Source organism: Dipodomys ordii, unplaced genomic scaffold (genome assembly GCF_000151885.1).
Source record: "Dipodomys ordii isolate 6190 unplaced genomic scaffold, Dord_2.0 Scaffold63, whole genome shotgun sequence".
Taxonomy (NCBI): domain Eukaryota; kingdom Metazoa; phylum Chordata; class Mammalia; order Rodentia; family Heteromyidae; genus Dipodomys; species Dipodomys ordii.
In genome coordinates, this window is record NW_012267279.1 from 1740242 (window position 1) to 1758165 (window position 17924).

The 17924-nt window shown below is 38.3% G+C and overlaps 1 protein-coding gene across 1 annotated transcript in view; it reads right to left on the reverse strand.

Moving 5' to 3' along the window:
• Positions 1-17924, reverse strand: part of Usp34 (ubiquitin specific peptidase 34) — a 190561-nt gene that overhangs the window by 21310 nt on the left and 151327 nt on the right. The window contains exons 62-66 of the mRNA XM_013022457.1: positions 16695-16799; positions 15163-15310; positions 7103-7737; positions 3647-3804; positions 733-811 (exon numbers count right to left, since the gene is read on the reverse strand). Of these exons, the coding sequence (XP_012877911.1) occupies positions 733-811; positions 3647-3804; positions 7103-7737; positions 15163-15310; positions 16695-16799 (1125 nt within the window). The remainder of the gene's footprint in view (positions 1-732; positions 812-3646; positions 3805-7102; positions 7738-15162; positions 15311-16694; positions 16800-17924) is intronic.

Genomic DNA, 17924 nt, shown 5'->3' on the forward strand with positions numbered 1-17924 from the left:
GCTCTACCACTGAGCCACCTTCCCAGCCCCCTAGATATTTTTTCTTTTAACCTAAACGAAATAGCCATTCCTCAAACAGAACCAGTAGTTCCATACCTCTGTATTTATGTCATTGATCTGAATGCTCCCCCACTTAACCTAAGTCTAACTTCTTCAAAGCACAGTTCAAACATGCTTTGTTTCTACTCAATAATCTCATTAATTGAAAAAGTTATTCTACTTTATTCTTGCTATACTCTTGACACACAGTGTTTTATCTTCATTAAGAGATTAAAGGTTATAATGTACCACTGGTGGCTTTCAAATCATCTCACCATCTGTGGATGTGGAAGAATTATGGGAAGAAATGACAGCAGATTCTAACCATGGGTAACAACCTAAATAGCTTCCTTTGATGATGTTAATTTTATTTTCCCTACTCTGTCAAATCAGCCAACTATTGTTAAATAATGTGTGCCCTTGATTAAATCATGTGAATTTTATTTATGCTCTTACAAATAAAATATAGCTGGTTTATTTCAAATGGCTTTTCTAAATACAAAACAAAGGAAAAGAAAGGATGCTCTAAAATTCCGATCTTATTATTAAGCATAAACTAGCATTTATTAATCTAATTAAAATTTTGCCACATACAAAATAGACTACCATAAATTTACACATTCATAAAACAAGTAAGTAGTTTTGGTGAGAACATTAAGATGAGAGAAATCCAGAGTATGATAAAGTATTTACCTCAGTCATCAAGATCAACCCTCGGTTAAATATAACAAGAAGCCTGTCTTCATCAGATTCTAATAGTATTCTGAAGGCACTAGAAGAATACATAAAGTCCAGTGTGATAATTCTGAATCATAACAACACTTAGGTTGTGAAAAAAATTAAGAAGTAAAACTGTCATTTACTCTCCACTTTCCAACCAACATCAAAGAGACTGCTACATTTGTTTCTTAGTAATACAGGGCAAGATGAGCATCCCAAATCTGAGTCTAAATTTATATAAAAACCCAAATATTAGAACATTACAAACTTCCAGATTACCAATACCCAAATGATAAAATGCAGGCAAATATTCCAAAATATAAATTTAAAAATCTACAATCTGAAACACTACTGCTTCCCAGCACTTTGTATAAAGATTACTCAAACCTGTAAAGGAAATAATGTTAAATAGAAAATTTTGGTGGGCAAAGTAGTTCAAGTGGTAGAATACTTGAACCCCAGTACCAAAAAACAACAACGAAGTAAAAAAGGATAATTTCCAAATCTTCTAAGTAACTTAGCAAAACATTATGCCTATTAAGAGTTAATCAATTCTTAATTATTCACAGTGGCAGAAAAAGTGAAAATATTTTAAAAGTTTTAATACAAAAAATATTGATTTTTAGCTAGGTGCCAGTTGTTCACGCCTGTACTCAGGGGGATGAGATAAGAGGATTACAATGCAAAGCCAGCCCTGGAAGTCTGTGAGACTTATCTCCAACTAACCACTAGAAAATCAGAAGTGGTGCTGTGGTTCAAATGGCAGAGAACTAAGCCTTGAACTGAAGAGCTCAGGGCCAGCACCTAGGCCCAGAGTTCAAGTTCTACAACCGACAAAATAAATAAATAAATAAAATTAAAAACAGGATTTTAAACAATAGGTCTATAGTCTAATTAAGTGCTAAATAAATAATATACTGAATTATCAAAGCATGCATTAACTAACATCAAGGGAAAAATGACTATGAAAATAAGTTATTATTTATTACCACAGTATTTGTATTATTGTTAAGAAACCTTAATTCATTAAGTACCTAGAAGTATTATAAAACCCTTCTACATCTGTGGGAATCTTCCTCTTGTTTTTCAAAAAATAATTGAGAAAACTGGGGCTAAGTAAAGCCTGAGAAAATAATGTATTGAAAATTAATGCCAATAATTCCTTAGAGTCTTGGCAAAGGTATTTTTCTCAGACTGTGGAATAATGAACATTAAAATACAAAAGCTTCTAAAGCAAATAATCTGAAAAAATCTTAGGATAGTACAGTGAAGTCTTTAGATCTCAACTACCTGAGTAGCTAGGATTACAGATATGAGCCACCAGCACCGTCTGTTATTTATTTTTTTAACCAATTAGCTTAGCTTTATTTCTACAAAGGGTATTGTTACCTATAGCAGCTTCATTTATTTAATTTTATTCAGACACTGAGTTACTTCGTAGCCCTGAACAACTAAGTATATGTATATTACCTCATTTTATTTATTTATGTATTATTTATTTATGTTTGGGCGCTGTCCCTGTGCTCTTCAGCTCAAGGCGAGCTCTACCGCTTGAACCACAGCACCACTTCCCGTTTTCGGGGGGGGGGCGGGATGGGTATGGGTGGTGGTGGTTTATTGGAGATCAGAGTCTCACGAACTTTCCTGCCCAGGCTGGCTTTGAACCTCGATCCTCAGATGTCAGCCTCCTGAGTAGCTAGGATTACAGGCGTGAGCCACCGGTGCCCGGCTTTATTTAGTTATTTTATTGTGAGAATACCATACAGAGGGGTTACAATTACATGGGCAAGATAACGAGTACATTTCTTATCAAGCATTATTGCTTCCTCTTTGTTTCCCCTTTACCTCATTTTTTAAAATGATTAATGCCCTAAAGTGTTTTGTATATCTACTAAGGGTCTTTTTTTCCCCCTTAAAAAAATTATCTTTAAGTAGTTGTACAAAGAAGTTCCCATTCTACAAAACAGTATATGAGTACAAAGTGTCTGACAACAGTGTCACCATCTCTCTTAACCTATCCCTTGTCTCACTCTTTTCTTTAATTGAGATTAGGTGATTACATAAATTTCACAGTATTACGGAATAGTGATAGAGTCACAAATACATTTTAACTTTCACAAGGCAAATTGTCATCATCATGGTCTATACAGTTTGTGAATTCTATGAGCTTTGATAATACAAGTTATTTTTTCCTATTACCTCATGTTTAGCTACCCATACAAACCTAGGTAAACAGAATGAAAAAACAAATGGTATTAGACTAATCCAAAGATGGAAAAAGCTGTTTCTGAAAGCGTCTAGAACTGACCTACTGAGTGTAAATTAGGATGAACTGCCACAGGACAACTAAAACTTTAGGAGACTATAATCCTAAAATTTGGATTCTTCCAATCTTCGGAAAGCAGGGTGCTGTGATCCCTAAGATTCTAAAAAATACACAAATCTTTAGAAGAAATAGAAAATTTCAGTGCCTCAAATTCTTCCAACATAACCTAAGTACCTAATTTTTCACCAATAGTCTTAAAGAATTAGCTTTTGAGGGGGCTGGGAAGGTGGCTCAGTGGTAGAGCGCTTGCCTTGCATGCCTGAGGCCCTGGGTTCGATTCCTCAGCACCACATAAGCAAAAAGAAGAAAAAAAGCTGGAAGTGGCGCTTTGGCTCAATAGGTAGAGTGCTAGCCTTGAGCTGAAGAGCTGAGGGACAGTGCCCAGGCCCAGAGTTCAGGCCCCACGACCAGACCTCCCCCCCCCCAAAAAAAAAGAATTAGCTTTTGAGTATAAACAATATAATTTGTCTTTTACTGTCAAAAGGTTAAGTCTTCATTCATCCCCTTACCTAGTAAAACAAACCAAAACTAACAAAAGAACACCACAAAACATTTTTTTACCTTATTAAAGTAGTCCAGCAGGAACGGCCATCTAAACAACGTAAGTAACAACTTATGGTTGTTTTCTTAAACTGTTTAATATCTTCTAATTCTTCTTCTCTCAGGTCAGGCCTCTGAGCTATAAATAGCTGCATCAAATTAAATAATTCTTCTACTGCCTAAAAAAAACAGCAAATAAGAAACATAATGATCTTTTAAACCTGCATCACTTTAGAAGGTATGTTTCTCATTTCTAAATGGTCTATATGTTCATTAGCTAACTCCAAAAAAAACACACAATACATACTACTAAAAAACTGGTTCAGGAATGGTTATTAAAAAATTAGCAATAAATTCTATTTCAAAAATTGAGTATGTTATATACTAAAAGAAATCAATAAATTTTAAACATACTAGTTCAAAAAGATTAAAACCTACAGATAAATAATATATATAAAACTCACCAAAGAACTATATTGCATGACAGAAAATGGGGCTTAGTGGTAGAGTGCTTGCCTAGCATGCATGAAGCCCTGGGTTCATTTCCTCAGTACCACATAAACAGAAAAGGCTGGAAGTGGCACTGTGGCTCAAGTGGTAGAGTGCTATGAGCAAAAGCGGCTCAGGAACAGTGCCCAGGCCCAGAATTTGAGCCCCAGATTGGAAACAAAAAAACAAAACACAAAAACAAAAACAAAATTATTTTGTAACTCAGAGGCAAGCTACACTTCTTATCAATACTGGGGATTGAATTTAGAGCCAAGAACTCTACCACCACACTTTCTGTTCTTTTTGCTTTTTACTTTGTTTTCCGTCTAGACAGGGTCGTCTGCTAACTTTGCCCAGACTGGTTGATATCATGGTCCTCCTATTTCTTCCTCTAAGTACCTGGGATTATAGGCATGAACCATATCCACCCCCATTTCTTTAAACAGAAGAAAGCATTACTTTGCAACAATAAATTGTTTACTTAAATTATACTGGAGATAATCAGAGATAATCCTGTGTGGCAATATTTGGAATAATCTTTGTAGACTGAGGGTTAATTCAGGTATGTGATGGATAAAATGTGGGAATACTTTAGTAAAGTTACTAAGGTTTTAAAATTTTTCTTTTGTGCATGTTACGTAAGGGTTATGCTTTTAATGTCAATGAAATTAAATCCCCGCTTTCTACTTTTCATGGCAAAATTCACTTAATTACTGTTTTTGGGACTATCTCCAAAGGTAAGTTGCACAATATTTCATTTGTCAATGGCAAGAAAAATCATAGAGATGACATGTTCTACCTATACTAGTACTTGTCAAAGACAAACTTAACCTTGGATATAATACTTAGTTGTGAAATTAAATATTTACATGAACTATACTAGACTAGATCAATGGAAACATAACAAATTATGCTCTAACTCCTTCAAAAGAAAGTTAGACCTATTCTCCCCCCGCCCTGTATTTTTATAACCATGAATTCAATTTCTTGGGTTTTTTTTTGGTTAGTCCTTGGATTTGAACTCAGGGCCTAGGCCACTGTCCCTGATCTCTTTTGTTCAAGGCTCACTGCACCCGGCATTCAATTTCTTCTTTTTTTTTTTTTTTTGGTCCGGTCATGGGGCCTGAACTCTGGGCCTGGTGCTGTCCCTCAGCTCTTCAGCTCAAGGATAGAGTTCTACCACTTGAGCCGTAGCGCCACTTTTGGTTTTCTAGTGGTTAACTGGAGATAAGTCTCATGGATGTTCCTGCCCAAGGTTGGCTTTGAACCCTGACCCTCAGATCTCAGCCTCTTAGTAGCTAGAATTACAGGCATGAGCCACCAGCACCCAGCTGTATGTATTACTATTCTTTTTTTGGGGGGGTGTTGGGGGGTGGGCCTGAACTCTGGGTCTGGGCACTGTCCCTCAGCTCTTCAGCTTATAGCGAATGCTCAACCACTTGAGCCACAGTGCCACTTTTGGCTATTTCTGCTTATGTGGTGCTGAGGAATTGAACCCAGGGCCTCATGCATGCAAGGCAAGCACTCTACCACAGAGCCACTTTCACAGCCCCCACCCTCCAATCTCTTACTTAATGTTCTATCTTCCTTCCTCCCTTCCTCCAGTCTTCCTTGCCCCCCCACTTTCTTGTCCTTTCTTTTTAGGCATTCTAATTTCCTCATTTGGAAATTAAGTTTTTATTGTGGGCAAGGAAATCTTTGCAACGTAAGTAAGAAGGAACAGTGAAAATAATATCCAGAAATAGTAGACTCACATAAAGGGAAAATTTAATATGAAACCAACAAATCAAGCTTAAAAAGGACTCAGATTTAAACTATGCATCCTTGTAAATTAATGGATCTCTTAACCATTATAATTCACTCTCATGTAAGTTTCAGAAAAAACAACTAGATTAAGGTAAAATATTGTGCAGTCTAGAATAGTATGCAGATCTTGATAACCAATTATCTAATTCTTAAATAGTGTTTACATGCCTAATGCTGCCTTTTTCAGTAGGCACCTATATTTTAAAGCCCCAAGAGAGATAAAATTTTATCTTTATGAGAAAATTAAGCCACACACTTGTCAAATTTTATAACAATATATACCAACCTCACCTTATTCACAGACTTATTACACTGAGTTTTGACCAATGGTGGTAAAAGAGAAAAGTGAATTAAAACAAAAAAGAAATTTCAAAAACAAAAAACTAAAATTCCTACAACTCTGTTGTCTCATGTTATCATCTGTCATATTTATATGTGATCTAACTGTTTCCTTGCCCTTAATTTTGTGAAAACATGCCTCCCAAAAAGCATATGGTGTCACAAAAAACAATGTGCTTTACTGACATAAGGTAATAATTTTGGATTTGTTCAAAAGTGGCATGTGTATACTGAAAGGTAGATGACATTATAGGAAAAATGAACTAAATATCAGTACTGAACTCTTTTGTGCCAGTCATGAGGCTTGAACTCAGGGACTGGGCGCCGTCCCTGTCCTTTTTTCACTCAAGGCTAGCACTCTATCATTTGAGCCACAGCTACTGTCAACTCTTTAATGTTAATGGTTAACTGGAGATTAGAATCTCACAGACTTGTTCTGCCCATGCTGGCTCTGAACTGGGATCCTCAGATCTTGGCCTCTTGAATACCTAGGATTACAGGTGCGAGCCACAAGCGTCCAGTGGTACAGAACTCTTATATATGTTTAGAACATTTGTGTTTTTTCTCAGTGAGAATCTCTTTGAAACCATATACACAAAGATGCCAAGGGTAAAATTATATGTGGATGTTTGAGAATGCACATTTATATTAAATCCTGAAGAAAGGATGATGGTCTGGGGTATATTTCAGTAGTAAAGTCTTTGATTAGTATATGCAAAGCCATGGGTTTGATCCCTAGCACTGAAAAACAAAACAAAAGAAAAAAATCACCAAGAAAGAATGCTTAAAGTTAATTACTTTTAAGTTTTTAAGAATACAGATAAGAGTGTCATTTTTACTCACTCCAGGGTATTGGCTGGCATGTGGTGTAAGATTCTTAAAGGCCCACTGGATGTTCTGGTGAGAAGCCAGCTGTCGTGTGAATGCAGGAGATTGCTCACAGCAGAGCCTCAGAATGCCGTAGTAGGCAGGCAGCATCCCACGGTTAAAAAGCACCACATCCTGATCATCATGGTCAGCAAGGATGTAATTGAAGGCAATGTTCTTGGTTACCACTGGGTTTTGAACAATAAGGCGGATATTCTCTGGACAGTCAGCACACACATTGTACCAAAATGAAAGCAAAGCCTGTTTATTGTGATTTGTAGCTATTGCTGGCTCAGAAAGTTTAGGCTGGAAAAGGTTCCACAAATCCATGAAATATGTGGAAAACATCAGCTTCTCAGTTTTGGAAATTAAACAGTAAGTCATAAAGCTAAAATAGGGCACTAACTTTGTAGTGCCATGAACAGCAGCATCAACATAAAGTTTGGCTCTTGAGAGCAAACCAAGGAGTACGTTGTAGACCTGATGTAGGACTACTGTTGTGTCTGGACTGAGTGGAAGGTCACGGGTTGGGATGTGCAAAGACCTTGTTGACCGGAACATCTGGCGGAATGAATTGCTTGGTATAAGGGACACCAGAAGATAAGCTGCAGCTATAAAATGTAAAACAACACTGTCAGATTCTTATAAGATATAGACTGAAGAGCAGTCATTAATCACAAATTCACTCAGCCCTTTAATAATGAAAATGAAGAAAAATTAAGAGACATGACATCTCTTTAAATGTCTGCTTTAACTTGGCTCCACAGAAAGACTCCTAAGAGGTGATAGAAACACACCTTCCATTCTGCTATTATATTTTAAATAGCAACAACAATCACATTAGCAGAACTAGTTTTCAAACTCTTGTTTAGCCTTCTCCCATGATATAGTCTTATTTAATAAAGAGAACTCAGCATTTAGAGGAAAGACCTACCCAAGGTGCCTAAAATGGTCAAACCAGTTAACTTATTTTATGGTCTCAATTTTCTTGTTACTTAAAAAAAAATAGTGGTAAATTACTTTGAAATGATATACATAGTGGTAAATTACTTTGAAATAATATACAGATGTTTTAAAATTAGATATAAAGTATTTTTTTTCTTTTCCTTTCTGAAATAGTCTTGAATTTATTCCTGCCTCTGCATTCAAAGTGCTGGGATTACAGGGAAGCATCATCATACATAAAGAGCAAATCTTTATGTTTGAAGGCTAACCTGGAACATAATGAATTTCTCATTCAACACATCTAAAAACTGTCATTAAGCCTATGTTATAAATGTGAGAGGTTAATGAGTTTCTATTTAAGTCCACTTATCTGAGCACAACATGGAAGTAGGCACTATAAATATCTCACTCAACTTTCACAATCATACCAGAGATAGGTGATGTTACAGTAGAAAAATCTGAATCTCAGGTAACCAGTTAAAAGTCATACAGGTAAGAGAGGTAAAGGCTAGATTAGACCTTAAAAAAACAACGATGAAGGCAATAATAATAGGAAAAAATAGTAACTATTAAAAATAAGAAATTGCTAATATTTCAGAACATATATTTTGACATAACTTTATATGGTAAGACACTGCTTTTATTACCTTATTTTTATTCAAACAATGGTAAAACCACCTCAGATTACACAGGGACATGATAAAAGTAGGATTCAAACCCAAGCTCAACTAACATTTGCAACTAAACCCTTTTAAAAGATTACAACAACAGGGGATGTATACACTTGTTGATTTTTTGATGGGGAGACAGCAGTACTGGAGTTCAATCTCAGGGTCTTTGCTAGGTACTACCTGAGACACACCCATTGTCCTAGATATGCTCTTAATTTGGTAATTTCTACTACATTATCACAGCAGATATTGAAATGATGCTTTGTGCATAATACCCCATTTTCAAAATAGTTCTTTATCTATAAGCTATTATAGTTAAACTTTTTAGACTCATTTTGGTATGTGTTCAGGTTTTGCATAAACCTGCAATTGAACAAAGTGATTTGTGATTTCAAAAGGCACTAGGTTTAAATTTTACTTTTACATCAACATTTCATTGGGGTTATCAAGTTCAAGTCCCAGTCTTGGACTAACAAAAAGAGAAAAACATTTTATTAAGAAAAAATTTGGTAGGGCCTAGGTTTAATTTGCAGCTCCCTCCCCCATCAAATAAAACACAATAAAGGAAGAAATGAAACCTCTACTGAACCTGTGGGCCTATCCACTAATTTCTGTAATTAGCATTCTGCTTTGCTATGTACTAAACAAAACTATCTTGTCATTTCTAGACAAGTTGTTTGCTTTTAAATTTTTGCTAGAAAGGAAAAAAACATATGTTTACCTTGGAAAACAAAGCTCATTTGGAAGAGTAGGCTATCTGATTACAAACTGCCTTTTCTTTTTTTTTGCCGGTCATGGGGCCTGAACTCTGGGCCTGGGCGCTGTCCCTCAGCTCTTCAGCTCAAGGCTAGCGCTCTACCACTGGAACCACAGCGCCACTTCCGGCTTTTTCTGCTTATGTGGTGCTAAGGAATCGAACCCAGGGCCTCATGCTTGCAAGGCATGCACTCTACTGCTGAGCCACCTTCCTAGCCCCCTTTTTTTTTTTCTTTTTTTGTACTGGGGATCGAACCCAGGATGTTGCACTTGCTAGTGGCAAAGCGCTTGCCACTGAGCTACATCGCAGCCCCAAACTGCCTTTCTATAATGTAAGATGCCCTAGGTCTTGTTTCATACTGTGCAACTTAGAACACATCTACTTCCATTGATACCTGGCAAGTATTTAAATACTTTAAGACACCTAGTGATTCCATTTTGATACCTTTCTCAAAACAGGCTTTTATTTTTATTTTTTTGTGCCAGTCCTAGGGCTTGAACGCAGGGCCTGGGCACTGTCCCTGAGCTCTTTGCTCAAGACTGGTGTTCTACCACTTGAGCCTCAGCTCCACTTTCGGCTTTTTGCTAGTTAAACGCAGAATAAAGTCTTAAGCTGCAATGCTCAGATCTTAGCCTTGAGTAGCTAAGACTGTATGAGCCACTGGCACCCAGCAAACAGTCATTTCTTACAAGCCAGACTATCAGTAGCTTTTCTTTAATATATGTTAATTTATTCTATGATATACTTATTCTATACCAAATGCACTTACTACAGAATCTTTATTACCACAATTTACAAATAAGTACCTAACAATCTGTCTTGTTTTTTTTTTTTTGAGTCCGGTCGTGGTGCCTGAACTCTGGGCCTGGGCGCTGTCCCTCAGCTCTTCAGCTCAAGGCTAGCGCTCTACCACTTGAGCCACAGCACCACTTCCGGCTTTTTTTTTCTTTTTGCTTATGTGGTGCTGAGGAATCGAACCCAGGGCCTCAGGCATGCAAGGCAAGCGCTCTACCACTGAGCCACCTTCCCAGCCCCCAATCTGTCTTGTTTTAAGGGACACCATCTCACTATTTTGCCCCAGGTGACTTTGAACTCGAGCTTAAATGATCCTTCCTGGCTCATTCTCAAAGGAGATGCACACTAGCATACCTGGCATGTGAGTCTTTAAAAAAATTAGCCCATGGGGCTGGGAATGTGGCTTAGTGGTAGATTGCTTGCCTAGCATGCATTAAGCACATAAACAGAAAAAGCTGGAAGTGGTGCTATGGCTCAAGTGATAGAATGCTAGCTAGCCTTGAGCAAAAGAAAGCTCAAGGACAGTGCCTAGGCCCTGAGGTCAAGCCCCAGGACTGGCAAAAAATGAAATAAATACACACACTCACATAGAAAAAAAAATATATATATATACACACATATATGTATATATTAGCCCTTTTAAAACTTTATATTACCTTAGGAAACTGCTCAGGAGCCAAGTTTGCTACATACTATTAACTACCATCCATAAAGGTACACTATCAATTATATATGAGCTGGCCTGGACAACAATCTTCCTATCTGTTCATATCTTGGTGATTAAAAAGCACACCTTTGTATCCAGCCATGGGATGGGATGAAACCTCATGAACGCATAGGCTGGACTCCAATGGTGAATCCCCCTATCTCTACCTCCCATGCAGATAGGATTATAGGCTTAAACCAGTGGGTCCAACTCAACATAGGTTCTTTTTCATTATTTTGTGCTCAGGAGTCAAGACACAAATGCCAACCAACAGACATTTTAGGATATCTATCTACCTACCTACATATCTATCTACCTACCTACCTATCTATCTATCTTCCATTATTGTAGGATTATTAAACTGATAAAAAAAAGCAGTAGCAAACTGCCTATGTATGTCTAGCATGCAATCCACTGCAACATGTATCTCTCAAATATTTTATTTCAGAATATAACCATTCTGAATTGTCTGATAATGCCCATAAATCCCTCACCCAGTTGCCTCCAGTTTTTTTTTGGGGGGGTCCAGTCATGGGGCCTGAACTCTGGGCCTGGGCTCTATCCCTCAGCTCTTCAGCTCAAGGCTAGCACTCTACCACTTGAGCCACAGCGCCACTTCCGGCTTTTTTCTTTTTGTTTATGTGGTGCTGAGGAATCGAACCCAGGGCCTCAGGCATACAAGGCAAGCGCTCTACCACTGAGCCACCTTCCCAGTCCTCCCTCCAATTTTTTTTGTGCCAGCACTAGGACTTGAACTCAAGGCCTTTCACTCTCAATCAGCTTCCCTGCTCTCAACTGTCACTCTCTATTTTAATCATGCCAGTCAGTCTAGCATTTTGTTGGTTAATTAGAGATGCAGTCTTATGGATTTTTCTGTCCAGGCTGGCTTTAAATAACTGTCTTTCAAGTCTTAGCATCCCAAATAGCTAAGATTATAGGCACCTGGACAGTTTCTTCATTTTAACATTTACTTTTACTATACAGTATATGTTAGAATAAAGGAACAATACTGGCACCTTAATACTAACTGAAGTCTAAACTTTAGTTTTCAATAGGTGAAGCACCCTTTGTATTATATACCCATGTCAAGAGTACATGCTAATTACTTGTCTGACAGTGATATTAACCTTAACCACTTGCCTGAATTAGTTGTCAAATTTCTTTTCTTTTTTTTTTTGGGGGGGGGTCCAGTCATGGGCCTCACCTCTGGGCCTGGGCACTGTCCCTCAGCGATTCAGCTCAAGGCTAGCACTCTACCAACTTGAGCCATAGCGCCACTTCCGGCTTTTTTTTTTTCTGGTTATGTGGTGCTGAGGAATCGAACAGGGCCTCATGCATGCAAGGCAAGTGCTCTACCACTGAGGCACCTTCCCAGCCCCCAAATTTCTTTTCTTTTTTCTTTTGTCAGTCATGGGGCTTGAACTTTGGGCCTGGGCCCTGTCCCTCAGCTCTTCACCTCAAGGTAAGCACTCTACCACTTGAGCCATAGCACCACTTCCAGTTTTTCTGGTGGTTCACTGAAGATAAGAGTCTCACAGACTTTCTTGCCCTGTCTGGCTTTGAACTGAGATCCTCAGATCTCAGCCTCCTGAGTAGCTAGGATAGTTGTCAAATTTCTTAATTGTCAAGTTACTTCCCACATCTTCAGGCTCTACTCTTTGAAGTTAGCTTAGATTCATAGACTAAGCAGTTATGCTCAGAGCCTTTGGGATGTATTTATTGGGAATTTTGTCATGTGGATTTCTATCAGTGTGGGCTTATAGATGTTTATTTTGTATTTCTGATTATAATATCACATTTGTTTCTCAAATTGTCCCAGGTTTAGCAACTAGAAGCTTTCAAGTTAATTCTATATGTCCCTTTGAAATATCCCTATCAGATCATTCTGATTTTTAAATATATTTCTTCCCTTTATGGTTCTAACTCATCTTATACATTTACTGCCTTAGCTCTAAAATCAGTCCTTTCTCTATGGAACTGTAAATTTTTTTAAAATTGGAGAATGGTGTTTAGAAACATCTGGGTACTTGTGTTTGTCACTGATTTTAGTCAGACAGCTAGGAAACAAATTCATTTTTGTAAAATTGTCAAAAGCCGCATTATACTTAGAGTCTCATATTTGCTAGGCAGATACTCTTACATTTACCTATACCTGTCTTACTCTTTTGCCAGTTTTTATATTTTTATTTTTGTGCCCATCCTGGGGCTTGAACTCAAGGGCCTAGGCACTGTTTCTAAGCTTTGTTTGCTCAAGGCTAGCATTCTAACAATCGAGCTACAGCTCCATTCCTGCCTTTTTTTGTAGTTTAGTGGAGATAAAGAATCTTACTGAGGGCTAGGAAGGTGAATCAGTGGTAGAGTGCTTGCCTTGCATGCGTGAGGCCCTGGGTTCGATCAGCACCACATAAGCAAAAAGAAAAAAGTCGGAAGTGGCGCTATGGCTCAAGTGGTAGAGCGCTAACTAGCCTTGAGCTGAAGAGCTGAGGGATAGTGCCCAGGCTCGAGTTCAGGCCCCACGACCGGACCAAAAAAAAAAAAAAAAGAATCTTACTGACTCTTTCTGCTCAGGCTGGCTTCAAAACATGATTCTCAGAGATCTTAGCCTCCTGAGTAGCTCGGATTACAGGCATGAGCCACCAGCACTGGGCTGCCAATTATTTTTAAGGTCTTGTTTCCTTCCTGAGTTTGTGCCTGGTTATAATTCACTTATGTTAGGTTTCCTGTCACAGGTCACACCAAATGCGTCGAGTTCTCCACTTAGAAGTGCGTCTTGTAAACTTTTTCCCAGACTGGCCTGAGGTGATGCTCCTCCTAATCTTAGCCTCCCAAGTAGCTAGAATTACACATGTGAGAATTAATTACTTTGGTTTTAATTTTCTTTGAACTCTCAAAAGTAATATTTTACATTTTATGCTTATTTACAATAAATTTCTTGCTCTGTAAAAAAAATCTACTATTGGTATTTGTCCATCTGTCTCCCAAGGTCTGTTTATTCTCTACTTATTTGTACATGAGATTGGTTTTATCTAATTCTTCTAATTCCAGTCAGTATTTTCTGCGTTAATTACTACTTTCCGCCTCCTGTCCTGGGCTTGACCTCAGGGGTTAGGCACTGTCCCTAAGCATTTGTGCTCAAGGCTAACACTCTACCATCCTCTGATCTCAGCCTACTGAGTAGGATTACATGTATGTGCCACTAGTACCCAGCAATTACATGTTATTTTTTCCCCCTTGGGTGTTGGTCCTGGGGCTTGACAGAGTCTGTGCACAGTTCCTTTCCCTGAGCTTTTTTGCTCATGGCTAGTGTTCTCCATTTCTGGCTTCTTGGGTTAACAGGATAAGTCTCATGGACTTTTCTGTCTTGGCTGGCTTTCAACTGTGATCCTTAGATCACAGCCTTGTGAACAGCTAGGAATATGGGCATAAGCCACCAATGCTGGCAAGGTTAGAAAGAAAGGTTGGGTAGAGGGTGGGAGGGAGGGAAGAAGGAAGGGAAGGGAAGAGAGAAAAAAAAAGGGAAAGAGGAGACAGAAAGAGAAAGGAGAAAGAAAAGGGAAAACAAAGGGAATAGTTAAGGGGTAAAGGAAAGAGAAAAAGGGAAGGGGGAAAAGAAGGAGGAAAGGATAGTAAGAACAGACCAACAACAGCTGGGCAATGGTGGTGACTCAGCCTGTAATTTTAGCTACTTAGAAGGCTAATTGGAAGGATTGAGGTTCAAGGCCAGCCTGGGCAGAAAAATTTACAAGACACCTTTTCTCAAGGAAAAGCTGGATGGTGGTTGCAACATGCTTCTTATCCTAGCTATACAAAAAATCAAACATAGGCAGATTAAGCCTGGGTACATGCCTGAGTAGAAAGTGTTAACTGTATTGTAAAAATAAGCAAGAATCATGGCTGGCAACATAGCTCAACAATAGGAGTCTCTCTCTAGAAAACATGAGAATCTGAGTTCAAAGCCTCAGTATCACCAAAACAAACTACTAAATATTTATAAAACCCTGTCATAAGTTTCCAAATATTAGCAAACTTCGGTCTTTAAGACAAACTCTAAGAGCTTTGCATTATACAATGGCCATAACTTCATTTAAAAGGCAGAAAACAGAAAATGCTAAAAATTAGAACATCAATAAACCATTTGCTAAATTCTGAACATTTGACTTACAAGTCCTGACTCTAGGATAATTGTGAGCCAAAAGAAAACGCTCAACCCAGTTTTCCATATTCTGTAGGACCCAGCTGTGTGCCAGTTTATTTCGGGGTGTCTGTACTGCCAACCAATCCAGACACTGAGAGGGATTGTATTCAATCACCTATAAATACAATGACAAGAACATAATACAATATAAGGTCAACTAATGAACAATTACTTTACATTCTTTTCTACATTTCACTAAATAGTTAAAGCTAAAATAATTTTTAGAAAACTAGGATTGTTAAGTTTTAGCTCTAAATTTAAACTACTTTTATTAACAAGGCAAGCTCAGAAAAATTGATTTCATCACAAAATTTAAAACAAAGACTTTAACACACAGAACTCAGTGGCTTTTATGCATTGTTTAGAATTTAAAATATATTTATCTAGCTGTATATTTCAGTAGAACACTTGTTAGCACATGCAAGACCCTGGGTCTGACCTCCAACACTACATACACAAAAAAGTACTTTGCATTTTCTAATTTTATTATTTTATTTAAACAGTATTAAGAATTGAATTCAGAGGTTTGTGCTTGCAACACACAACACTTTTTGTTCCTACTTGTCTAATATATTTTACCCTTACTTTTATTGTATATTTAACCAATTACTATTATATAAGAATATGAAGTTGTTCTTTGCATTGGGAAAAGCGAATAGTAGGAACCTAGAGTAGTTGGCAAACATGGCCTGTAGGTAAAATGCTGTGGCTACCTAGTTTGTCATTTTATGGGACAGCAGCCATGCCCATTCTTCCACTCATTTATTGTCTGTGGCTAAAAATAACCCATCTAAATCATTTCAAGAAGGACTATAGGGCCTACAAATCCTAAAGTTTTTTCCATTTGGCTTTTGGAGAAAAAGAATGCTGACTCTTATTGTAGAGCTTTTCCAGAAGACACTAAGGAGCAATTCTAGAAGTGACCGATGCTTCCTCTATCATTTTTGTCAAAAGTTGAAAGCAATTTGTATTTCTAGGTTTTTAGTTGTTGTATGACATTGTTTTTGAGGGTAGAATATGAGAACTTCCCCTTGGCTAAAGCTGTTTGACTCTTTAGGAAAAAAAATTTAAAAAACATCTGAAGGCTACCTAGAGAGAGGGGGAGGTCAAAGGGAGGGAGAGCAGAAAAATGCAGGGCAAAGGCAGGTGAACATAGACATAGTAAGCAACGTTCATATTTGAAAACAGAAATCGGTAACTTGAAGGGATAAGTAGGGTTGGGAGAGAAGGGGAAACTGATTAAGAAGCAATGTACTCATAATGACATGTTGAATTAAAACCCCTACAAATATTTAGAGATAATATATTTAAAGAGAGAGAGAGTGACAGAGTGGGGAGGGGAGGGCACACTAGCTCTTTTCTCCCTGAATCTGACTAGAAGTTGTTTGGATCTGTAACTTACTGGAACTATTTTAGGGTATCTAAATAAGGAGAACTGGTAGTAACTGTATAAAAAACTTGAAAAGATAAATATAAAAACTTGGTGCTTTAAAACTTACCTCCCATATCCTTTGCAGAATGTAAGATGCAAAGGGAGGCATGCCTGGAGGACCACCAGCAAATTCCATTAGCATAGTTAACAATTTAAAGAAAGGATTGGCAGCCTGTAAGACAAGCATTCATTGGTTTTTTAGATCAAGCTGAATCAATGTCTTTCAGTAGAAAAGAACCACATCCTCTTGTACATATCACATTTAATCTACTATGAGGATGAGACAGCTGTCAGTAGTCATGCATACAAACTTTGATTACCATAAAACAGTAGGATTAGCTTGGTGGTACAAAGTTAACTTGTATAACTAGTGCATGCAAAAAAAAAAAAAAAGTCAACTGCAGGGCTGGGAAGGTGGCTCAGTGGTAGAGTGCTTGCCTTGCATGCATGAGACCCTGGGTTCGATTCCTCAGCATCACATAAGCAGAAAAAGCTGGAAGTGGTGTTGTGGCTCAAATGGTAATAGCGCTAGCCTTGAGCTGAAGAGCTGAGGGACAGTGCCCAGGCCCAGAGTTCAGGCCTCATGACTGACCAAAAAAAAAAAAAAAGTCAATTGCAGGAGAGCCACATCTAGTATATTTTGGGGGATGTCAAATATAGTTGGAAAAGCTTTTTGTTTTTCTTTTCCGAAACTTGAACTCAGGGCCCGGGCGCTTTCCCTGAGCCTCTTTGTGCTCATGGATTGTGCAATACCATTTGAGCCACAGCACCACTTCCAGCTTTTTTTTTTTTTGTTGGCCGTGGGGCTTGAACTCTGGGCCTGGGCACTGTCCCTCAGCTCTTCAGCTCAAGGCGAGCACTCTACCACCTGAGCTACAGCACCACTTCTGGTTTTCTGGTGGTTTATTGGAGATAGGAGTCTCACAGTCTCTCCTGCCCGGGCTGGCTTTGAACCGACATCCTCAGATCTCAGCCTCCTGAGTAGCTAGGATTACAGGCGTGAGCCACCAGCACCTGGCCACTTCCAGCTTTTTTGAGTAGTTTATTAGAGATAAGAGTCTCATGGGGATCTTTCGGCCCAGGCTGGCTTTGAACTGTGATCCTCAGACCTCAGCCTCCTGAGTTCCTAGGGTTACAGGTATGTGCCAGTGGTGCCCGGCTAAACTTTTATTTATTTATTTTTATTTTATTTTTTTTTTGGGTCTGGTCGTGGGGCCTGAACTCTGGGCCTGGGTGCTGTCCCTCAGCTCTTCAGCTCAAGGCTAGCGCTCTACCACTTGAGCCACAGCACCACTTC